Source organism: Sphaeramia orbicularis, chromosome 5 (assembly GCF_902148855.1).
Source record: "Sphaeramia orbicularis chromosome 5, fSphaOr1.1, whole genome shotgun sequence".
Classification (NCBI taxonomy): domain Eukaryota; kingdom Metazoa; phylum Chordata; class Actinopteri; order Kurtiformes; family Apogonidae; genus Sphaeramia; species Sphaeramia orbicularis.
This window is the reverse complement of record NC_043961.1, coordinates 8700457-8727004: the sequence shown is the minus strand read 5'-3', so window position 1 is coordinate 8727004 and position 26548 is coordinate 8700457. Positions and strand designations below refer to the sequence as shown.

General features: G+C 37.7%; 1 protein-coding gene across 2 annotated transcripts in view; it reads left to right on the top strand.

Annotated features, from left to right (window-relative positions):
- The window catches only part of plxnb1b (plexin b1b), a 261375-nt gene that overhangs the window by 152386 nt on the left and 82441 nt on the right, over positions 1 to 26548 (top strand). For both annotated transcript variants that reach the window (XM_030133734.1, XM_030133733.1), the window contains exons 4-6: positions 7776 to 7864; positions 9411 to 10566; positions 22099 to 22281. In XM_030133734.1, coding sequence (XP_029989594.1) covers positions 9421 to 10566; positions 22099 to 22281 — 1329 coding nt within the window. In that variant the 5' untranslated portion in view covers positions 7776 to 7864; positions 9411 to 9420. The remainder of the gene's footprint in view (positions 1 to 7775; positions 7865 to 9410; positions 10567 to 22098; positions 22282 to 26548) is intronic.

Below are 26548 nucleotides of genomic sequence, written 5' to 3'. Positions count from 1 at the left end.
TGCTGTAGAACAGCGCATTTATATGTAATTTTTACTGTTTAAAAAATGTCCAAAGGGACCACTGGCCCCTGGCAATCTCCACATTATCAGATCTGGCCCTCTTTAAAAAAAGTTTGGACACCCCTGCTCTACGCCATCAAACATACAACTTTTCCACCTCTGCCAATTCTCTTCATTATACTTGGACCTTTCAAAGTTTTCCATACAAGTTATTTTAATTAATATTTCCAATAAATAGGGTGAATGGAAACATACTGAGTGAGTCATGTGACCTAAAGTCAGACCAATAGTTGCTGTGTTAATCACTGTCTTCTGTAGAAGTTGATTCACAGCTGCTACACCCAAAACCACAACCAAACATGACAAACCAAACTTAACCAACTGCACCAAGAACCGAACTGATGCAACTTTATTGCAAAATGCGAAGCCTAAAAAATGCAATGGTGAGTCATGTGACTACAGATGAAGCAGCGACAATGAAAAACACACCCTGGCCATAAGAGTCTGTGTACGCTGCGGCCATTTGATTTACGTTTTGATCTGAATAAGTAAAAAATGGAAAACGAGTCGTATTTTGTAAATCTGTGTATCATTCATTCTTTTCATTTTCAATTGAGAATCCACAATCAGAAACCGAAAAAATGACTCATTATTTCATTATTCATGTACAAATCAAAAATCAAATAACGAGTTGTTTTTCATTCTTTCGTTTGTACGCACAAATTAAAAATTGGAAATAAGCAAATGGATCAAATGTGGGGCTTCATGTTGACGTTTTTGATATCCAGTTTGGTATGACGCAGAAGGTCAGTGTATCTGTTGGTAATTGAATTTTCTTTTCAGAAACAAAAGAAAAACTAGAGGTTAATTGATTTTCGTTTAAAATAGAAGAATTAAAATTGAATTTCAAGGTGTTTTTCTTTTTCAGTGTCAAAATAGATAAACCAAATTTAAAAAACAGATTGATTTTCATTTTCTCTAATAGCAAAAAATAAAGTTACTACCTGACAGAAATGGAAAAATAGACCAAAAATGCCTGTATTTTTTTTTTTTCATTTTCTGAGACCGAATGTTGTCATTTGTCAAAGACAACATCTGGAAAAAGACAATCACCTTGAAATTCAATTTTAATTCTATTTTAAAACAAAAATCAATTAACCACTAGTTTTTCTTTTGTTTCTGAAAATAAAATCCATTTACCAACAGATACACTGACCAGGCAGAATACTAGCAAACACACGACTGTCCAGAACAACACACTGAGAAGTCAGTAACGTCCAGGTCAGACCAAATCAGATATCAGAAACGTCAACATGAAACCCCACGTTTGGGCCATTTGATTATGTCCAATTTTTAATTTGTGTGTACAATGGAAAGAACGAAAAACAACTCATTTTTTTATTTTTAATTTGTACATGAATAATGAAATAACGAGTCATTTTTTTCATTTTCCAATAGTGGATTCTCAATTGAATATGAAAAGAACGAATGATACACAGATTTTCGTAGTGTAGTTAGTTTTTGTTTTGTTTGTCGGTAAAATATGTGCTGTTTGAGGGCGGAGTGGATTGGAGATGCAAAAACAGCCAAATGTGAATAAAACGGGAATTATAAATAACAGTGGAGTTGGGGGGTAATTGTAAGAGTGGAGGGAGGGACTTCTCCATAAGTATCACAATCTCTCTCTCTCTCTCTCTCTCTCTCTCTCCCTCCCCCCCTGTCTCTCTCTCTCTCTCTGTCTGTCTCCCTCCTTCCCCTGATGTCTTCACAACTAACTTAAGAGTAACGGTAAATTTGAGCTTGACAAAAATGTTGATTTTATTTACATCATGATACATATCAACATAATCTGATATGAAAAAATCATTGTAATATGTTTTTTTTTTCGATATCGCCCAGCCCTGGTTGTAGGTTTATGATCCAGAACACGTTACCAAACACTGCATTTTCAGCGCAGTTCAATGCTGTAAAGTAAACCTTCCATCTGCTTTTCCTCCTCATCAGACCGATACCTTTTGGCTTCATCCAAAAAACTCAGCGTTCGTTGAAAGTCCAAATGTGATTTTTTATGTGAGGGAATTGAATCAGGAGTCCATTGTCTTGTTCTCATGTGTCTCCCACTCTGAATGGAGTCCAGTCTGATTGGATTATTCACTGCAGGACAGACTCTGTAGCCTGGCTGACTCTAGGTTTGGGCCGTTAGACTCGGAGCTTTCAGCAAATCAGAACGGAGCTACACGAGGTTCTGCCTGGACTGTTACTCTTGGATGGGTCCTGTGACAGCCTGTAAACCAGTGCTTTTCAACCTTGGGGTCGCCTGGAATTCAAATGGGGTCGCCTGAAATTTCTAGAAATTGATGCAAAAAAAAAAAAAAAACAACTTACTAATGAACAGTATATGGTGAGTTGGGAGAGACAACCACAATACATAAGACATGACAAACTGAGTCTGAAACTACAGCACTGTGGTTCTGTTTTTCTGTCAAATGTTCATTGTGGTCAGTTTCAGATGCTGCAGCTCTTTCATAATTCATAGTTTGAGTTCTTGTTTGTTCAGTATTAATTGTCAGCCTTGTAAATCCAAGCTGGACTGACTGTACATATCCTGACTAGGGATGTAACGCTATAAAAATTTCATATCACGGTTATTGTGACCAAAATTATCACGGTTATCATTATTATTGCAGTATTGTTGAAATGTTCTAAAAATGTTCAAAAAGTACTTATACACATACTGAAATAATTTAACCAAGTTGTATTTTTAAAACAAACAAACCAAAAAACAAATAAAATAATAGGCACAATGTACTTTCTGTTGGCAGAAACATTCAAATATTAACATGTAAACATTAAACATACACCTGGGCATTAAAGATGGCACCTTATGGACATTGTTTGACCATTTTCCATATCAAGTTTGAGTTGTTTGTTTCTTTTTCATGCATGGATAGACAGACAGACAGACAGACAGACTCTCTTTCTTTGTCTTTCAAAGTGCGGTAATCAAACACGGTTGTCATGATAATTAGAATTGAAACAGTAATACTAACTGTCTGGAATTTTACCGCGGTTTATCGTTATACCGGTAATCGTTACAACCCTAATCCTGACCAAGGAAAATCCAATTCTCCCTTTGTGCAGTAATCTACACCTGGCTTTACTGCCTTCGTCCACAATAATATGCATTATATAGACTAAATGTCCTCTAAAATTAATGTTTGTTTGCAACATAGTATCACAAGCCATTACAGGATCAAAAACAAATTAATTTTAGCAAAAACACTGTCTCCGTTTTGAATGTCTGGGGTTGCCAGAAATTTGTGATGTTAAAATGGGGTCATGGGGCTCAAAAGGTTGGGATCCACTGCTGTAAACTTTGACTGTTATTGGACAGGACAGTCCCCATTTGGACGCTTCAGTTTTATCCGTCCAGCTCATACAAACCAGCGGCTGCAGGAGGAAACAGGAGAAGCCGTGTATTTGTTGAACTGGTGTTTTTATGAGCGAACATGCCGCTCATTCCAGTCCAGACTCTGGACTGACGGTTTGTTCTCAGGATTATCTGCACAGGCCTGCAAAGAGCCATTCCTCCGCTGAGTTGTGACGTGCTGACGGCAGAGTTCAGGCTCTTTAGTCACAGATCTGCAGCTTTTGACCAAGAAATGAGAGTCACCCCCCCCCCCCCTCAACCCCCACAGGTCAAAGGAGGAAATCTGTCTTTTTGTTTTAGATCGGATGATTTGGGTGTTGGAGTTCAGCTGGCGAAGCATCAGTCAGTCAGAGTAGAGCTGAGTGGAAAAGCCAAAAATACCATCACCATCCGAATGTTTGTTGATATCAGTGAGGATCACAAGTTCAAGACTGATGTGAGCGAAAGCTGCCAGAGCTTTTGTGATTTTAGGGAATTCTTTATGGTCAGAAAATAACAATAACTTGGATAAATGATTAATCGATACTGACAAATCGGACTTTATTAGAAACTTTATAAGTGTTAAACTGAAGTAAAGTAAATATGTCTGGATCATTGAACGTCAAACTCACCGTTGAATCCAAACTAGTGATACTATCATAATAAACTGGACGTGAACATGAATAGAACAATATTTTTAAACTATTATGTTCCCTAAGAGTCTGTAATTCCAGCAGAGATGCCTGATATTACTTTAACTGATACTGATCAGCCATCAAAACCATTAATCAGCCTGTTTTTACTTCCCAAGCATCAAAACATGTCCGAAATCTAAAGTATAACACACAACATGTAAGTGTTTTAGCTGACGATGTAAACAAAAGGGACCCAAAATGGACTTAAGTTAACGTTAGTTGTATTCACTCAGTTTTATACGATGAGATGTTACTATGAAGGTTCATATTTGTGAAGATTTCAGACATTGGCCGAACATTTTCTCATAATGGTTTTACCCCAAACGCCGCTGTCGGATCTCCTTGGTGTTTTGCCGATTACACTGTAAGCCCAGATAAGTTGAGTTTACTTTAAAAAAAAAAAAAAAAAAAAAAAAATGAGAAAACTGGTTGCCTTAAAAAAAATTAGCTATTGATTAATGAAATTTTTCAGTACATTTAACTTAAAATCTTTTGTAATATCAACTGCTTTGCATAGTTATTTTTACTAAATATTTTTATTTAATAAACTTGGAATTGAGTGCATTAAACTTTATTATTTAAGTATAATAACTAGGGATGTAAACAATTAATCAACTATCAATTAAGACGGCATTAAATCTGGCTTCATCATGTCAGTGATGCAAAGTCAGAAATGTCCATTCCTTCTAAACTGCCCCTCTTCAGATCCATTTATTTGATTTTATTTCTCTGTTGAATTTCTTTAGTTCTACTTCATAAATGTCATTGTCTGTTCTGTATCCATGGAAAATATCAATAAAAAGCGAATTGAAAAAAAAAAAAAAAGAAAAGAATGACAATGAAAATGTCACTTATTAAGATTCAATGTCTCAAAACATGAACAAAAGGAACCTGTAAATAGAATTAAAACAATATAGAAACATGGTGATGGTGGTGGTGATAATAATAATGATGGTAATAATAATAATAATAATAATAATAATAATAATAATAATAATAACAATAATAATAATAATGTTATCATTGTTATTATTATTATTATTATTAATGTTGTTATTATTATCATTATCAATATATTATTGTTATTGTTATTATTTTTTTAAAAAAAAAGGGGGAAAAAAAAAGAAAATGTGATGTGTACTATTTTTACAGCGGCTCATAGCTCCAATAACTATGATTTAAAAAGGTTCAGAAAAACCCTGTTGAACTGCAGTTCTAAATACTTATACTTCCTTTAAAATTAGGGGTAAGTTCTTGCAGCCTAATTCTACTTGAACACCAAACAAACTTCAGATGGTTAATAATAATAATAATTGTGCTGGAGGAAATACTTAGATCTTGTTGTCTTTTTTTCATCAGTGGCCTGGTGCCAGGCCTTTACCCTGATTCCCACGTAAAGCAGATTTCCACTAACAAAGCCTGCTTTCTAATGGCTGCAGAAGAGCTGTGTATGTGTGTACGTACACTGGCTGAAGATCTGCCTGTTCACTGCTCTGAATAGTGTCTTTTTCAGGCCGTCTCTGCCTTTTTCCCAACATCCCTTTTGCATAAGCTCACTGGAGATCCGCCTAAACCCGTAAGAGATAATCCTGCTTCTGTGCCAGCGAAGGAGTGTTGGGAGACGATAGAGGAGAAAGTGGAAGAAGAGCGAGAAAGTGAGCGGCGAACAGCGGGGGGGGTATTGTACGTGGACTGGAAATGGAGAATTAAATAGAATTCAAGAGTCATAACTTTGAGGAGACTTGATGGTATTCATAAAGTAAGCACAGAAATGGAGAACGCTGTGCCTTTCAGAGTTCTCATGCCATCATCTTTTACCTCAGAGCGACTTGTTTTTCTGGCGAGGCCGCTGAAACCAAAGGGTTTTGTACCTTGTATCCTAGCAATACCAGAGGATTGTGTTGTGAGACAGTGTGTGTGGTGCTGAGAGCCCTTCTTGGAATGACACCGCTGGCCTTGGCCTCAACTGAGAGCTTTTTCAACACAAAAACGGATGTAGGCAGTCAGGACACAGGTCTGACAGGAATTTCAATGGGAATGAGCTTCCCACAGCATTTAGTGGACGGACGCCATTCCAAAAAACACAAGGTGTTTGAGCGTCAGTGTCTGTGTTGGTTATGCAGAGGCAGAGGCTGTGGTTGGGTCTACAGCAGGGGTGTCGGGCTCAGTTTAGTTCAGGGGCCACATCCTCCCAGTAGGACAGTGGTTTCCAACCTTTTTTGGCTCATGACCTCATTTTAACATCACAAATTTCTGGCGACCCCAGACTTTCAAAACTGAGACTTTTTTTTTTTGCTAATATTAATTTGTTTTTGATCATGCTCTACTATGTTGTAAATAAACGTCAATTTTGGATGACATTTAGGCTAAATAATGTGTATTATTCTGGACAGAGGCAGAAAAGCCAGGTGTAGATTACTGCACAAAGACAGAATTTTATTTTCCTTGGTCAGGATATGTACAGTCAGTCCAGCTTGGATTTACAAGGCTGACAATTAATACTGAACAAACAAGAACTCAAACTATGAATTATGAAAGAGCTGCAGCATCTGAAACCGACCACAATGAACATTTGACAGATAAATAGAACCACAGTGCTGCAGTTTCAGCTTCAGAGTTTGCCATTTCTTTTATGGATTGTGATTGTCTGTCAACTCACCATATATTTTTTATGAGCAAGTTTTGTTTTGTATTTTTTTAATCAATTACTAGAAATTTCAGGCGACCCCATTTGAATTCCAGGTGACCCCACGTGGGGTTCCAACCCCAAGGCTGAAAAACACTGCAGTAGGATCTGAAGTGGGAGGGACCAGTACATTCATAACACAATAATATATGAATAATGCCAACTCCAAACTTTTCATTGTGTTTTTTTTAAATTATCTTTTTATTGGAAAGGCAAATGTCCATCACATACATTAATTACAGCCTTAGTCATTCAAAAAATAAAATAGAATGGATATAGATAGTTTCAGTGATTATATCCATATTGATCTTCTAGAATTTCCTTTTACGGACCACTGAATTCAGTTAAAACAATAACACAACAAAACAGAACAGGGGAGCGCACCACCTCATTATTAAGAAAAAGAAGTGCGATTTTAATGCTATTCTGCTCCTGCTTATCATTTGCAAACGTGCATTACAACTTACAGATTACAGATCACAGTGAATCTGCAAATACACAAAACATTTAGTAACAAGCAGAATATTAGTCAAATTGCTCTTATTTCTCTTAGGACATTTATAGTTTTTCATATTTTTTGTGAAAGGCTAGTTTGTAAATTTACACATTTTCATGTCATTTCACTTTTTTTACTCTAAAATAAAGAGGAAACATTTGCATTGGTCATTGTTTGTAGGTTATTATGACAGTATTTTACTGATCTGACCCACTTAAGACTAAAGTAAGCCTTTATATGGTCCCTAAAGTCAAATGATTAACTGTTAATCTCTTGAGTGTAATTTTTCCATGTCATTAATTCCTCCCAGAGGCCAGATCAGACCCTATGGGGGGCCGGTTTTGGTCCCCTTAGGCCGTATGTTTGCCACCTGTGGCTTACAGTCCTGTCCTTTTGCAGTTCTTCATCTTCATCTGTTCTGGTCTTAACCTGCTCTGGGTGTCGTGGAAGCTGAATACTGATGTGTCCTTTCTCCTCTGTGTGTCACAGGTCGAGTCCAGAAAGATGTGTTTTTAAAGCCAAGCTGCTGGGAGGTCAAGAGGTGACATGCCTCTGTGAAACAGCACTGAAAACAAATGGTGAGGAGCAGACGGGGGTCATACGGGGGCTTGAAAACCTTGAAAATGCTTGAATTTCAGTGTTGTGTTTCAAGGTCTGGAAAGTGCTTGAATTTTTGTTGAAGTGCTTCAGAGTACTTGAATTCCAACTCTGTGGTTTATTTATTTAGTTATTTATTTATTTCTTACTCTGTCAGGTTAGATTTCAAACCAAAGCTACTTACACAGATGTGACACATTTAGAAAAATACAACTTTATGTCAAAAAAGTAAATTCCAGGTGTTCTGAGGTCAACTCTAGGTACAGTTTTACCGTACTTTCTGGACTATAAGCCACACCCACCCCGTCTCCAACATCTCACCATCGATTCATTGATGCCAAGTTTACATGCAGCAGCTCTGTTTCCTTCTTTGACAGCCAGATCGATTGTCAGCCCAGAAAATATAAATTAGCTGCATCACTTTTTCTGCTGCGGGTTCACAGCATGTGAAAAAAAGTAGCGGCGTATAGACCAGAAATTACGGTAAATGAATCTTTGTCTCGATGCCAGTGTGTCTGAAGAACACCAAGTTGCTTCTTTTTTTAGATAAAACTTGGTGTTCTCCTTTAATTTGTAAACTTTTTGCAATCATGAAACATAATTTCAAATGTTTATACATTATAAATTGTACATTATTGTGATAAAAAGTGGATAAAAAAATAATCCTGAGTGTCTGTATTCCTGTAGATATGGATTTGACCCCAGTGATAAGGGCTGGGCTGGAATAATTATGAAACGACCCTTAAAAGTGCTTGAATTTGACCTTGAAAACTGTGTACGAACCCTGAAAGAGGAGCGGTTTAGTCCAACCTGTGGAGTCGATCTGCTGATGCTTCACTTTAGCAACATGTGATGTTTTGATTGGACGAGAAGAAGATGAAATGTAATGAAAGCTGACGATGTAGTCAGGGTGCAATTTCTTAGGGGGGATGGCAGGGGATCAACTCTGGTTTTTACATCCCTACTTCTGCTCAATGAATTTCATCCGGGGGGGGGTGTCAACCAACCAATGTAAATACTATCAGGCTGTGTCAGTTTTCTTCCACCTACATATCCTACATTACTGACACTAACGTTCACCTGAACCCAACTGTCGCAGTCTCAGAATTCGTGAATGTTCTCCATGCAGTGGGGCGCTGTAAAGGGGGGGGGGGGGGTGTAAACATAACAAATCCATGAGGCCCAGCATTTGTGTGTCCAGTGGATACAGGTGAGAAGGTGTGAAAAGATCTGCTGGATAATAGAGGAATAGAACCAGGAGTTGGACGTTGAAAGTATGTAAAGTTTCACGCCAGCGTTAGTTATGTTAGTTATGGACCGCACCCCCATGTATATAACTGCTGCCCCCCCCCCCCCCCCCCTCCCGACAAATAACGCCCCCCTCTGTTTTTGTTTTTGTTTTGTTTTTTTATAAATCACCCCTAGTTATCGTGGCATCAAAGGTGCAGTTTTCTGTGTTTGTGCTGACTTCCTTGGTACTTGTGTGTTTTGTTCCTTCCTAAATCCCTCCTGTTTTTCCTCCCTCAGCTCTGCCGCCATGCCTCCGGGGATGGTGTGTTGTCGTTCAGCGTCAGCGGCCCGGAGGCTGCTGTCTGTCCTGTTTGTAGCCGTCGGCTGGTCCCTTAGCTCATTATCCGGCGGTGTCCGAGGATCGGACTCGTCATCGCTCAGCCTCTATCCCACCTTTATCAGGAATGACACTCTGTTCGAACACCTGGCCCTGCATCCGGACCCCAGCGTGGGCCGGGTGTACGTAGGGGCCCGAGACCACCTGTTCCAGTTGGACAAACGCCTCCAGCCTGAGCTCCAGGACGACACTGGACCGGTGACGGACAGCAGGGACTGTCTGCCTCCAGTGACCCTGAGTAACTGCCCTCAGGCCAGAGCCACCAGCAACCATAACAAGCTCCTCCTAGTCAACCCCTACTCCATGGAACTTATTACCTGCGGAAGCGTCAACCAAGGAATCTGCCAGAAGCGAAGTCTGGACTCTGTGGATCAGGTTCTTTTCTCCACGGATAGGCCGGTGGACACCCAGTACGTAGCAGCCAATCATCCAAACGTCAGCACCGTGGGCCTCGTGGTTCGCTCCCACCCCGACCGGCAGCCGGTGCTGTTTGTGGGCCGGGGTTACACCAGCAGCCACCCCCCCATCTCCACCCGAAACCTCGCCCAAGGATCCATCTTTTCGTATGAGGAGACGGCCAAGTTAGCCGTGGCCGGTCGTCTTTCGGAGTACGATCATCATTTCGTGGCGTCCTTCGCTCATCGTCAGCACGTCTACTTCCTCTTCTACAGGCGGGATCTGAAGTCGCAGTCACGCGAGTACCGCACGTACGTGTCTCGTGTTTGTTTGGACGACCAGGCCTATTACTCGTATGTGGAGGTTCCTCTGACATGCCGTTCCAGAGCCGGGAAAATTTACAACCTCCTGCAAGCCGTCCAGCTGGGCCTGTCCCGAGATAAAGGCTCCGACGTCTTATTGGGCGTTTTTTCCACCCGTCTGGCGTCATCCACCCGCCCCAGTGAAGACTCCGCTCTGTGTATGTTCAACCTGGACGATGTGGACCGCAGGATTCTGTCCACCAGAGACCTGTGCTACACTCAGATGGGTAAAGAAGCAGGAGTGGAGGCGGCCTACATCGAGTACGAAGTCAAGTCCAACTGTGCCAACCTGCCAAATGTGAGTTCAGAAGGTTTACTCTTTTTTTTTTTAGTTTATTTCAAATATGCAACAAGACAAAGTAATTGTATGCTTTAATTTGAAGGGCTTTAACAAAAATATTTTATTAACCTTTTAGAAATGACAACTATTTAATTTGTATTTTTTTATTTATTTCCATAATTTTTTTAAAAATTAATTTTATTTTATATCTTTATTTAATTTTTTATCTATCTATCTATCTATCTATCTATCTATCTATCTATCTATCTATCTATCTATCTATCTATCTATCTATCTATCTATCTATCTATCTATCTATCTATCTATCTATCTATCTATCTATCTATCTATCTACCTACCTACCTACCTACCTACCTACCTACCTACCTACCTACCTACCTACCTACCTACCGACCTACCTACCGACCTACCTACCGACCCACCCCATAAGCTCTAATCTCCATTCTACTACTTCATTTCTATATATAGTAATTATTTGTTTTAATCTGTTTATTTCTTTGTATTTTATGGATTGTTTGTTTTATCTTGTTGTACAGTGTCCTTGGGTGTCTTGAAAGGCGCTTATAAATAAAATGTATTATCTATCTATCTATCTATCTATCTATCTATCTATCTATCTATCTATCTATCTATCTATCTATCTATCTATCTATCTATCTATCTATCTATCTATCTATCTATCTATCTATCTATCTATCTATCTATCTATCTATCTATCTATCTATCTTTCTTTCTTTCTTTCTTTCTTTCTTTCTTTCTTTCTGTCTTTCTTTCTGTCTTTCTTTCTTTCTTTCTTTCTTTCTTTCTTTCTTTGTCTATTTTTATGTGACAACTATTTTAAATGTAGTTTCAATGTCCAAATACTTTAGGTTTTTGGTTTGAGTTGCAGTCTCAGTTTTAAATGCAGAACTTCAAACCCACTCTCATTCTTAATAACTCTGAAGCTCAATCTGAAGCTGAAAACTGAAGCCAACATGGATGTGCCAAAGCCTAAAATGCTCCCTCCTAAGTCAAAGTCAATCCCCAAAGCCCCCCCCCCATGTTAAAATACCCAACTTCACATCCTAAACTAATGTGTCACTGTGTACTTTTAGTCTCTATAGTTAATGTCCTCGTCGATACAGAATCAGAATGTTTTTATTGTCATTGTATGAGTACAACGAAATTGAGGGTCTCTTATACACTTCATGTGCAGGTGACTTTTTGTGACCCATCCTTTTAAAAATGTATTAAAGCTTAAACTGATGTATTATTAAGGAGGAGGAGCTCTGAGTGACGGGCAGATGTCATCACAGCTGGTGAGCTCTGAACTGTGATTGACAGCACATGTACTTATAGAACCAGACTCTGTCACTGAACATGTTCTTTTCCTGACACTCAGTTCTGGCTGTGGAAGGAACACTAACAAGGACTGGGTTACTAATCTGCATCATGATATGGCACTTAATTAGTCGCAAATTAGTCCAAACTGTATGCATAGTCAACACTGGTTTTCTTTTATTAGGGTTGACTCATATTTATGGCACTGAACCGTAAAGTGACTGTTCCTTATGTTTAGTCTGAAAAAGGGTTTAAGGAGAGGATGTGTTCATTAAGGATGGAGTCACAATTATCCACCCAGTAGTTAAATCAAACACCTGATCTGTTAGACCAGTGGTGCTCTAACTTTTTACAGCGGAGTACCCCCTGAAATAGACTTTTTACAATGGAGTGCCCCTGAAATAGACTTTTTACAGTGGCGTACCCCCTTTAATAAACTTTTTTACAGTTGAGTACCCCCTGAAATAGACTTTTTACAGTGGAGTGCCCCCTTTAATAAACTTTTTACAGTTGAGTACCCCCTGAAATAGACTTTTTACAGCGGAGTACCCCATGAAATAGACTTTTTACAGTGGAGTTCCCCCTGAAATAGACTTTATACAGAGGAGTACACCCTAAAATAGACTTTTTACAGCGGAGTACCCCCTGAAATAGACTTTTTACAGTGGAGTACCCCCAGAAATAGACTTTTTTTTTTTTTTTTTTTTTACAGTGGATTACCCCCTGAAATAGACTTTTTACAGTGGAGTACCCCCTAAAATAGACTTTTTACAGTGGAGTAACCCCTGAAATAGACTTTATACAGTGGAGTACCACCTGAAATAGATTTTTTACAGTGGAGTACCCCCTTTAATAAACTTTTTACAGTTGAGTACCCCCTTTAATAAACTTTTTACAGTGGAGTACCCCCTTTAATAAACTTTTTACAGTGGAGTACCCCCTGAAATAGAGTTTTTACAGTGGAGTACCCCCTGAAATAGATTTTTTACAGTGGAGTACTCCCTATAATAGACTTTTTACAGTGGAGTAACCCCTGAAATAGACTTCTTACAGTGGAGTACCCCCTGAAATAGACTTTTTACAGTGGAGTACCCCCTGAAATAGAGTTTTTACAGTGGAGTACCCCCTGAAATAGATTTTTTACAGTGGAGTACTCCCTATAATAGACTTTTTACAGTGGAGTAACCCCTGAAATAGACTTCTTACAGTGGAGTACCCCCTGAAATAGACTTTTTACAGTGGAGTACCCCCTGAAATAGACTTTTTACAGTGGAGTACTCCCTTTAATACCCCCTTTAATAAACTTTTTACAGTGGAGTACCCCCTGAAATAGATTTTTTAAAGTGGAGTACCCCCTGAAATAGACTTTTTTTATCCAAATTCCGCCAACTGTCGCTTCAGCATATTTGATTGAAAAAAAAAATGAATCCAAATATCCAAAAATGTGTTTATATTTACAAAACTTTATAAACAAACAACATATATTTAAGTGTAATATGTATAAAAAAAAAACACATTTTTTAAAGTAAATTTTGTGTAAAATATAAACTGAAAAGTGCCCTCTTTCATTCATAAGAAAAATAAATCAATTGGTCATTAATTAATAAATGAACCTTTCATCAACCAAAAATAATTCCTTATCTACTAAAATAAACTCATTTTGAATCATATCAAATATAAATGCTGTTCAAATGTTACCAAAGCTTCAATAAGATGATTGACAATAAAACTATTATATGAATGTGTTTATGTTTTATATTTCAGCATTAATTCTCAGTATGTATTTTGTATTTGTTACATCATGACTTATCTAATGTATCAAATACCTCCTGGGCTTCTTCCAAGTACCCCTGGGGGTACGTGTACCCTACTTTGGGAACCTCTGTTTAGCAGGACTGAACTAATATTAGTATTAAAACTCACCCATTATGTTTATATGTCTGTCAGAGTTGACGTTACCGTTAATTGGATGAAATTTTAACTTTTGACTTAATTTAGTGTTAGCTTGATAAGTTTCAATCCATGCTTTTCTCCAGCTTCATGCTTTTGTCCAAATATGGTCACTTCTATCTCAAAAAGCCAAAATGGCAGCAGCCAAAATGCAAACATGAGATTCCAAAACGCTAATCCATAAACCAATGAGTGATGTAAGGGAGGCCACGTTCACTTTTTATTCAGTTTATGGTCAGAACTTCATTCTGGTTCTCTTAATACTGAAACTGAAGCACATGTGAGTAAATCATGGGCTTAGGGCTGTGTGCGTTACTTCGTATAATCATAGGTTTGTGTGACAGGATGTTACAGAAGAGCAGTGCAGATGCAAAACACATCTCTCTGTAAGAAGTGCTTGTCCAGTTATTACATAAGAATGACATAAATGTTGACATATTTTCCCTCCGTCCTCTGCTCTTTTATATTAACTCAAGCGTTTTCTGTTGATTAAGACAAATGTGCTCGTGGACTGAAAGCAGAACGCTGCCCAGTGAACCTGACACTAAAGAGTCCAGTAGATTCTCCTCTGTTTTTCATTGCTGTGTTTACAGACAGAGCAGACATTTGTTATTTTTGGTTCCTGTGATGGCTGTACTGAATAAAAGCTTTCATCTGCCAAAGCCCATGCCATGCGTCTGAAACTGTCCAGGGCCGTCGTCCTCCTGCAGAATGACCTCTGCATTAGAACAGGATGAAATGTGATTAGACATATTGGTAACAGACAAATGTAATCCTGTGGAGGAGGGATTGAATTAGACAGACTCACTCAGATCAGCAACCCCAGACCTCATGGGGAGTCGGTGTTCACATCTAAACCTTACATTTGGATCGAATGAGTGGGCTTTTCTAAGACACACCAAATGATGCGACCCCCCCCCACCCCCCACCCCTTTTTTTTTTTTTTTTTGTGAAGCATGATATCTTAGGCACTTGTGGCAGTATGTAAGCTTGTTTTTATTTCATGTTGTTTCATGGTTTTTTTAATGTTCGTTTACAAAAACTAACGAAATGACGAAAACTTGAATCGAAAAAACATTTTCATTAACTGAAATGAATAAAAACTATAATTAAAAGAAAAAATGATAACTAACTGAAACTGTATTGTGTGCTTACAAAACTAACTAAAACGTATAAAAATTATAGATAAAATTCCCTTCGTTTTCGTCTTTGTCAATGTCGGATTGATATGAAAGCGGTTTATTTCACTTGAGCAATTTTAGCTAGCGGCACCGTACGGCACTTTACAGTTCGTCACTTCTCGTCACTTGTGGTTTAGGGTCGTCTTCTGGTCCCCACTCTACCTGGAAACATGGAGACTAAAGTTGGGAGAAAGTAGCAGAGTCCTGTACAGGATGTACTTGAATGCAACAGCAAGGAAGAGAAAAGAAATGAAAAAACTACAGCTAATACTAGAACCAAACTAAAACTAAGCATTTACAAGAAAACGAAAACTAATAAAAACTAGCAAACCTGCTCTAAAAAAAGTAACTGAATTAGAGAAAAAAAGTCAAAACTAACTAAAACTAAGCTATAATGAAAAATCCAAAACTATTAGAACGTTGGTTTGAAACATGTAAAGCAAGAACAAATGTTAAATATCACTGTGTTTCTGTTATTGGGTCAAATTATGGAAAAAATTAAAGGATGAACTGAAATTGTGTGGCTCGTTGTTGAGTTTTAAAAAAGCTTAAAGTTGTAAAATTCCCAAGGGCTATGACAGTACAATGATCTCTACATGACTTAAGAAACTGAATGTAGATTAATTTGTGTTAATGTTTGATTTGCTGCAACTTCAGGTGTGGAGGTGGAGTAAAGATGGGAGTAGGAGAAGCAGGAATACTCCTCTGGCTTCAGCTTCTTCCTTTTTCAGTGACCAATTGTGTTAATTTTATGTTTTTTTATATGTATGTGCTTTTGTACATAACTGAAATTAAAAAAATATTTAATTATTCATTAATGTGTGCATAAATGCAGGTTTGACACCGTCCTCCATTATCACCAGTAGATGTTGAACAGTGTTGACCCTGAGTCTGTGCAGCTGTTTTATAACACGTCGACTCAAAGAGAAAAGGTAGCACGGCCAGTGTAATTTAATAGAACCGCTGGTCAGAGAGGAATCGATCGGCCGCATTAGCCGTACTTAGTCGGGTGGGGTTGTGGGTAATGTTTAACAAGGGATGACAAGGACGGAGAAAGATGGGAAGGTTCTGAAGGAGAAAGGGGAACGAGGGGGTGGGACGCATTAAAAAAAAAAAAAAAAAAAACACGACACAAGCGGCTCTAGTCTTGTGTCCTGGTTGTTCTGTGGCAGGTCACCTGCTTCATCATCATCATTAGGGCTGTTAGAAATTATCAGTTCTGCAATATATCGTGATATTTCATTTCACAATACTGTATCAATATTAAAAAGCACTGTATCGATATTTTTAGGTATTTATTCAAATGCAGATATGGTGGAGGTTCATTTTTGTTTTTTGGTTTTCTTTATTTTTTATATCTTATTTGTTATTATTTAACACAGTTTCATTAAATAATGGTTAATTAAAGCATCCTAAAAACACTTTTTACTGTCTGAGAGGCAGATGGTAGTTCATTTGGAAACTAGGAGAATTAGATCCTGTTGTGATCAAATAAAAATGTGTTTAGTATTTGTGCAGATTTCTGGTGTAATTCAATTCTTCCAGGAAATAATCATTTAAAAAAAAAAAGAAACAAACAAAAAATTGCCTTTTCAACAGTATCGTGCTATATCGTGTCATGATCCTAGTATTATGATTTGTATCATATCACCAGATTCTTGCCAATACACACCCCTAATTATTAGAGGTGTAAGAAAATATCGGTTCTGCAATATATCACGATATTTCCTTTCACAATACTGTATTGATATTAAAAAGTACTGTATCGATATTTTTAGGTATTTATTCAAATGCAGATATTGTGGAGGTTCATTTTTGTTTTTTGTTTATATTTTATTTATTATTATTTAACACTTTTTTATTAAATAATGTTAGTTCCTTTGTTGGGATCGCACAAAAATAATGTTCTGATGTTAGTTCTGAACTAATAGAATATGAACATTTGAACAGGATCTTAAACTGTAATGTCTGTAAAACAGAATTTCAGTTTGAACGCAGGAACATTTTGTGATTTAGCGTTAGATCCTGTTGTGATCAAATACAAATGTGTTTAGTATTTGTGCATATTTCTGTTGTAACTCAATTCTTCAAGGAAATAATCATTTAAAAACGGAAACAAACCAAAAATTGCCTTTTTAACAGTATCATGATTAGGTATGGGAATCGAGAATTGGTTCTTTTTGAGAACTGGATCCCAGTAGCTCGATTCCTTGGAATCGTTTGCCTGCCTGCTTAATGATTCTACTTATTGATTCCGCCTTTGTTGTGCATGTGCGATGACGTGACGCGTATGCTGCATTGTTTTGGTCGGAACGTAGCCAACATGGTGTTGAGGCAGAAACAGTTTAAAAAGACGACACCAGGTCCACCTACTTGTAACACTGTCAAAGCTTCCGTGTCTTCAGAAGGGTGGAACCCCTCCAATCTGTTCAAACATTTGTCCACAGCATGTGATTCATTTACAGGAATATCACGTATTTGATTCACTACTTAGCGGCGCTTGTGAATCTAGCGGCAGAGTGAACACCAGACCATCATCCGGGCCGGTTCTGGTGTGGGCAACATATGTCGTACCCCCTCAAATACAAGTTTCCAAAGGTAGGAGAAAGGAAATGAGGTGCACAACAACAGGAGACAGGCCGAGCTGAACGGGTCTGACGTAGTGGAAATGCAGAAATAGAGGAATTAGTAAAGCGTCTTTAGTTTCACTTTCACTGTACGCCCCCACCACCACCCCCCAAACCAGGCCCGGCGAAATCTGTTATTATTATTTGTACATACTGTATATGTTATATTTTCTGTGCAGATGGAAATATAAAAGACAGTTAATGCAAACACACCCGTTTGTACACTTTTATTCCCTCACCCAATGAGAATCGATAAGAGAATCGATAAGGAATCTGATCGATAAGTAAAATCGATAATGGAATCATTAAATTCTTATCAATTCCCATCCCTAATCATGATATATCGTATTGTGATTGTAGTATTGTGATTTGTATCGTATCACCAGATTCTTGCCAATACACAGCCCTAATCATCATCATCATCAGCAGCAGGTGTAGACTAAACTCATCTGCGTTGTTTCTGATGATCCAAACATTCGTGGGAAAGTGCCACCTCAGCGCCCTCCCCTCATTGTGTCACTGCTACCTGCTCATTATCAGCCTCAGTATTTATGGGTAAATGTCCACTTGATTGTAGTGTACGCGGTGCTCGTCAGCATGTGTCATTTTTCCAGCGTAATCACAGACTCTCATCAGTTAGAAAAGTTCAGCAGCGTTTAAGCTTCCAGGCCGTGTTCCCAGACCGGACGTCATAACTTCAGAACTATTTCAGTCGTCAGAATGGAGTTGGGGGGTTCTATTTTTAGCGCTCGACCACCACTGCTTGTTTTCCACTAATAAGGGGGTTGTTTTAAAGCGTTACTCACTCCCTGTGGTTAACTCCGTCAGTGCTCACTGGAGGTTTGTGCACATGCATGTTCAGCTTGAACAACATTTAGATTAACCTCAGTGAATTCAGTTTTACTTTGTTTGAGTTATTGTTTGGTATTTTACTTATTTTTGCATCAATTCAGTTCAGTTTATTTGGAATATGCAAAAAAAAACAACAAAATAATCCAACTTTAGTCCTTGTAAATAAAACAGATTGCGAGAAAACATGAAAACTTATATGTGAAAACAAAATATGACTTCATTTGTATTTTTGAAAAGGAGTGGGAGGAAGGTCGGTCGGGTCAGTGTATCTGTTGGTAATTGGATTTTTTTTTTCTGAAACGAAAGTATAACTAGTGGTTAGTTGATTTTCATTTTAAAATAGAAGAAGTCAAATGGAATTTCAAGGCGTTTTTCTTTTTTAGTGTCAAACCAGATAAACTAAATTCAAAAAACGGATTGATTTTAATTTTCTCTATTAACAAAATGAAGTTACTACCTGACAGAAATGGAAAAACGGACCAAAAACACCTGATTTTTTTTCATTTTCTGAGACTGGATGTTGTCATTTTTAAAAAAGATGAAGGGTCAAAACACAGTATTTGAAATCTGTCTGACGGGACATTTTAGAGACAGTTTGACAGATAAAATGACCCACATTTTTACTTTTAAATTCATTTTTGCTTTAGTTGGACCATAAGGGATTATCCAAAACAAGGAGCTACAGTATATTGAAATAAATGTTGGAATGGAAATCAATTAAAGTTCACTCTCTGGCGGACATCACTGTGTTTTGACCCTAAACCAAATTTTAAAAATGGATTGATGTTCATTTTCTCTTTCTAATAACGAAAAAGAAAATCACTCCCTGACAGAAATGGAAAAACGGACCAAAAACGCCTGATTTTTTTCATTTTCTGAGACCGGATGTTGTCATTTTCAATTTAAGAATGCTAATGTCATCGAGGCCACAAAGATTCTTACGAACGATGGGTTTGTATGAATCTTCCAGTTTTTGTGAAATCTGGAGTTCATAGACATTCGTGGAGGGAACATGTCTACGATGTCCAGATTTCATACAAACCCATCGTTCATAAGAATCTTTGTGACCTCGATGGCATTAGCGCCCTTTCCTTGAAAATGACAACATCCGGTCTCAGAAAATGAAAAAAATCAGGCGTTTTTGGTCCGTTTTTTTCTATTTCTGTCCGGGAGTAACTTTCTTTTTTGTTATTAGAAAGAAAAAACGAAAATCAATCCATTTTTAAAATTTGGTTTAGGGTCAAAACACAGTAATGTCCTGTCAGAGAGCCAACTTTAATTGATTTTCATTTCAACATTTATTTTAATATAAAGTAGCTCCTTGTTTTGGATAATCCCTTGTGGTCCAACTAAAGCAAAAATGAATTTAAACGTAAAAAATGTGGGTCATTTAGCAACACTAATCTGTCCAATTGTCTCTAAAATGTCCCGTCAGAGAGATTTCGAATACCGTGTTTTGATCTTTTATCTGTTTTGACACTGAAAAAGAGAAACACCTTGAAAATAAATTTTAATTCTTCTATTTTAAAGCGAAAAGCAATTAACCACTAGTTTTTTCTTTGTTTCTGAAAATAAAATCCAATTACCAACAGATACACCGACCAAGGAAGTATCAAAACTAACTCTCAGGAAAAAGGTTTTGTCAAAGTATCCTGGTGGTTTTAAGACAATAATAGAAGTTGTTTAACTCAGTTTTTACAAATATATCAACTAGGGATGTAACAGTATGAAAATTTCAAATCACGGTTATTGTGACCAAAATTGTCACGGTTATCATTATTATTTAGTTAGTTAGTTAGTTAGTTAGTTCATGGTCGTGCATTTCATCAGTAAACATTCAATAATCATCAAGTAAACAAACATGTACACTCCCATGCTCGAAAAGGAGCAGGATGAAGAAAATCTCCTTATTATTGCGGTATTGTTGAAATTGTGCTCAAAATGTTCAAAAAGTACTAATACACACTGAAATAATTCAACCAAGTTGTATTAAAAAAATAAATACAATACAATAAAATATTTGCCACAATGTACTTTCTGTTGGCAGAAACATTCAAGTATTAACCCTTAGTGGTCTGAGCCTATTTTGGCCGTTTTTCAGTACTTTTGATTTTGCCTTTATATACTATATAAACAAATGTTTACTATTCCCATGTCTGGTATCTTTTTTTAAGCACAGCTTCATCTATCTCATCTGCCTATTATTTTTTCATTTTAACCTACTATAAAACTATAAAAGGACAGAAAACACAAAAAAAATCTAAAATCCAATTTGAAAAATGTATATGCTTTATTGCATAAATAACACAAAGATGCTTAATGAACATTTTCAAAGACTTTAAAAGTGAATATTGGTTCCAAATATTAGGTATATACAATTAAAATTGTAATAAATTAAAAATATACTCAGGGCGACACGGTGGTGCAGTGGTTAGCACTCGTGCCTCACAGCAAGAAGGTCCTGGGTTTGATTCCAACACCAGTCGACGGGGGGTGGAGTTTGTCTGTGTGGAGTTTGCATGTTCTCCCCGTGTCTGTGTGGGTTCTCTCCGGGTACTCCGGCTTCCTCCCACATTTCAAAGACATGCACTAATAGGTTAATTGGTTAATCTAAATTGCCCATAGGTGTGAATGTGAGAGTAATTGTTTGTCTCTATATGTTCAGCCCTCCGATGACCTGGTGACTTGTCCAGGGTGTACCCCGCCTTCGCCCCTATGTAGCTGGGATAGGCTCCAAGCGATCCCCGTGACCCTAATGAGGATAAAGCGGGTTCAGAAAATGAATGAATGAATAAAACTATACTCAAATATTTGACATAAAAGCAGATCTTTACATAGGCGTTTTCTCCGGAAAAGTGCTGTAATCAAACACGGTTATCATGATAATTAGAATTTAAACGGTAATACTAACCGTCTGCAATTTCACCGTGGTTTATCGTTATACCGGTAATCGTTACATCCTTAATATCATTGTTATTTAGAAGGTTGTAACAGAAATGCAGATACTGAAGTACTACAGTACATAGTTCCACTCCACAGCTTCAGTGATAGTGAAGTTCAACAGTTCCTTGTGCTCTTGTTTCTTCCAACCGTCCAAATAAGGAGTCCATTCATAACAACAAACCAGCGAATTACACACAATCCATCAAAAGCAGGACCCTTCAGCGGCCAGCGCTCCCAGGTTCATTGCCTCTGTTTCCTATTGTTGTGATTACCAACGATGAAGCAATGACCTCTCCTTCAAATGTTCTGCTGGAAAAAAAATAATAAATTGTGCAGAACAAAAAACAACAAATGTGCAGCCAGAGCAAAGACACTGCGATGCCAAAGTGTGGGGGCAAAAGCATATTTAGTGTAAACTTTGGACCAGCCACGGCACAAGCTGTTCCGTAAACTCAACCGTCCACTATAAAACCTACTGGGGTTTTCACCAACCACAACAGGAACACGGACCGCTGCAGTATTTTTAGTGATGGGTTCACACGCACAGGAATAAGAACACATCTGAAAGTCTTTTGAACCCAAACCGAACAGTGTACATCTGATCTGGTGATGCTGTTTTCACCACACTCACTTCCTCCGTCTGTCCACACCTCCAGAACACCCTGGACGCTTACCCCTGCGGCTCGGACCACACCCCCAGCCCCATGGCCAGCCGCATCGCCGTGGAAGCAGAGACCATACTGGACAGCCCGTCCGCCCGTCTGAGCGCCGTGGCGGTCAGTGTGAGGGCGGGGCATACCATCGCCTTCCTGGGAGACTCCAGAGGAAACCTACACAAGGTAAAGTCATGGTTTTAGGATGTGCACCAACACGTACACGAACATGTACGCACTTAAACAGGCACTGTGTTCAGTAATAGAGCTGCAACGAGTGCTCCAGGAATTCAAGTACAAAAAGTGCCCTGAGTGCAGTGGCCCAGAGGTGCAACAGCCCCAAAAATTATCCATATAAGAAAAAAAAAAGAGAACAGCCCAAAAAATTATCCGCTAGCCTAAAAAATTATCCACTATAAGAAATAAAAGAGAACAGCCTAAAAAATTTTCCACATTAAGAAAAAAAGAGAACAGCCCAAAAAATTATCCACTAGCCTAAAAAATTATCCACTATAAGAAATAAAAGAGAACAGCCCAAAAAATTATCCACTAGCCTAAAAAATTATCCACTATAAGAAATAAAAGAGAACAGCCCAAAACATTATCCACTTGTCTAAAAAATTATTCACTATAAGAAATAAAAGAGAACAGCCCAAAACATTATCCACTTGTCTAAAAAATTATTCACTATAAGAAATAAAAGAGAACAGCCCAAAAAATTATCCACTGGCCTAAAAAATTATCCACTTTAAGAAAAAAAGAGAACAGCCCAAAAAATTATCAACTATAAGAAAAAGAAGAGAACAGCCCAAAAAATTATCCACTATCAGAAAAAGAGAACAGCCCAAAAATTATCTAATATAAGAAAAAAAGAGAACAGCCCAAAAATTTTACCCGGAAGGTCTCTTGCTTTAAAATTAAGGTGACCACAAAAAATAAAAGCATAGGCAGAAAATTTTTAAGATAATTTTTTGGGCTAGTGGATAATTTTTTAGGCTGTTCTCTTTTTTTTCTTATGCTGTTCTCTTTTTTTGTCTTAGAGTGGATAATTTTTTGGGCCGGTCACTTTTTTTTCTTATAGTGGATAATTTTTGGGGCCGGTCTCTTTTTTTTCTTATAGTGGGTAATTTTTTGGGCCGGTCTCTTTTTTTTTTCTTATAGTGGATAATTTTTTGGGCCGGTCTCTTTTTTTTCTTATAACGGATTATTTTGGGGCCGGTCTCTTTTTTTTCTTATAGTGGATAATTTTTAGGGCCAGTCTCAGTTTTTTTTCTTACATTGGATAATTTTTTGGCCCGGTCACTTTTTTTTCTTATAGTGGATAATTTTGGGGCCGGTCTCTTTTTTTTTCTTACAGTGGATAATTTTTGGGGCTGGTCTCTTTTTTTCTTACAGTGGATCATTTTTTGGACTGTTCTTTGGAGTTGAATTAATGAAGAATTCAGACTCAAGCAGAACATTTACAGTTTATGGAGACCACAGGGAAATGTAGGAAAAGAAAGAATTCCATTGAAAACAGACAAATATCACTGCTTTTAAAAAAAAAACCAAACAAACAAACTGAGAATTTCATACGTGTGTTAGTCCACATCTGAAGCAGCACAAGGTACATGCTTGTCTTCCACTCAACAGTAGCCGAACATTAGCCCATTTAAGGGGATCGCTAACTGAGAAACACAGCAGCTCTGGTTAGAACGGAGGCTATGCATTTGTAGTCGACTATAATAATGAGTCTTGATGATGGTTTCAGTGACAGCTCTCGACTTCAGAAAGGGTCAAAGCGTCGTCCTGGAGGAGGAGACCAGGGGCTGGGTGGTCTTGGCATGTCCACCGTCGTCTCAACCCAAACAGCAGATGATGGATGCACGCAGCCTCTTTGAATTACATGTTAAATATTTCTCACGTACAAAAATACCTGAGTCTGTACACATGGTCCTCAGCACCGCAGACGTCTAATTCTAGTTTTTTTTTTTTTCTCCTCTGTGGTCATTCTCTCTACTCCTGCCAACCAGAGCAGCTGTTAAATAGTATCTGTGTGTAGAAGAACACACGCTCAACGTAAATAGTTCTCAGGATTAGCTCTGTAAAGATGATACTTTTATATTTATTTTGTGCTAAGCCTGATACTGGAGCCACATTTTAGTCTCACAAGTGTGAAAAGTGGGAAAAAATTATTAGACCACCCCTTGTTTTCTTCAGTTTCTTGTTCATTTTTTAATGCCTGGTCCAAATAAAGGTCCATTTGTTTGGACAAATATAATGATACCGACAATAATAGCTCATAGTAGTTTAACCCTTTCATGTACGAATTATGAAAGCCCTAAGGTTTTTTTTTTTCATGAGTGTTTTTATTCCTCTTTAGGCATGAAAAAATTTTTTTTAGGAACCTATTTTTCATGGAGTTGCAAAAATGTCCACTAAGCTGGACACCATGTGTTTAATTTTTGAAGCAAAGAAACATGTATTTACTGATACATTGTGTGAAAACTATGAAATAAAAACATTTTTCATGCAGTTAATCTGATATTTTCTCACATTTTAACATACTCTAATACTAGTCATTACTCACTTCATAGAGATAATATGCAAAACAAAACAAAAAAAACTTTTAAAAAAAACCTGTTAATTATAGTCTAATAACAGTTAGCAAATTTTTACACTCAAACATGTTACTGCAGATCAGGTTTATCAACAACAGCAAAGTTACAGTAATAGTATGAATGTCAGTGTATGGGATGATGCATACGCATCCACTGTGTTGGCTGATATGGAACTACAACAACAAAACCCATGAATATACAAGAGAACAGCTGGAGAATAGCTGTCCACTGAAGTGACCAGTATGCATGAAAGGGTTAATTTCAGAGCTCATATCTATCCATTTTACTGTACTTTCCGGGCTATAAGGCGCACCGGAATATAAGTCGTACCTGACTGTAAGCCGCAGGTGTCCACGTTGCCACATGAGATATTTACACAGAAAGATGGTAAACAGAAAGATGATTTAAATATTTATTTCAATACCTTCACTGCTTTTTCTAAACAGTGCCTGTAACACAGCAGTAAAACGGCAGAAACACGGCTGGTTCAAAAACCCAGAAAAATCATTGATCTGTATCTTCGTCTTCCTTCTGCTCATTGAAACCGCTGCAGTCGTCTTCTTCAGTGTTGGAGTTGAACAGCCTCAAAGTCTCCATCATCCGTTGTTGCTCAATAGGCCCTTTCCCACCAAAAGGCCCAGGAACTTTATTACCAGGAACTTATTTACCGGGAACTTTTTGGGGTAAAATAGTTCCTGGTAACTGCGTTTCCACCGCACCCGAAAGTTCAGGGTAATTTATTCAAATCAGGTTGATGATGTATGAGGGAGCAGTAACAGAACCTGTAGTCCAGTTCATGTGCATTCGCAAACTAACCTCTAGTTCAATAAAATGACACACTACTTTAAGTGGACGGGTTGGGTTTAACATTTTACTGGTTGTTGAATCACTTCATCCATCTGGAATACATTTTAAATGAAGTTAACCATCATAACATATCCTTAATTTGTATTTAAAAGTGGTAGAACATGTATTTTCAACTTCTCATTCCTTAAACTCAATCACATCTAACTTTAAGTGTGATGGATGGTTCTGTTTCATTTCTGTTGTTTTACACATATAGTCCAGGTTCAACCCTAAAGTCAGACAAATTTACTCAATGGCACTTCGGTGCTGCAGCTCTATTTCCTTCTTGGACAGACACATCGATTGCTTTTAACTTAAAAGCTGCAAAACACGCATTTCTTCGTGTGTTGTCCATGATGAGGGTTTGTGCATGACATGCAAAATGATTGTAAAAAGTTCAGATTAAAACTTCTCCTCTCTTCATCACCTCTTCCACTTGTCTATCTCACGTTTGCGCTTCATGCTAGAGCGCCCCCTGGTGGCCGTTAGCCCGTAGAAATCTATACTCGAGCTGCATCGCTGTATAAGCCACAGGGTTCAAAACGAGAAAAAAGTAGCGGCTTATAGTCCGGAAAGTACGGTATATATTTTTATACATATGTATGTATGTTAACAAACATTACACAGAATTACATGTTATTCCGTTAAATTCCAATATTACACATCCACGCAGGGACAATTGTTTTATGTGTAGATGTGTTTTTTCTTTTTTCTCTATAAATAGTGGATATTTTGTCATATTTAGTCAATCATTTCAGGTTTTCACATACATTTAACCATAACTGAGTTTTTTTTCTGCACGATTGTTATAATTCACTTTATACACACAACAAAAGAACACAGTGTAACCAAAATATGATATTATATTCAGTTGTGGTTTTATTGCCATTTGATATGTGCACTATAACACATCTACAGTTGCAGAAAAAATTCTTAAACCACACCTTGTTTTCTTCAGTTTCTTGTTCATTTTAATGCCTGGTCCAAATAAAGGTCCATTTGTTTGG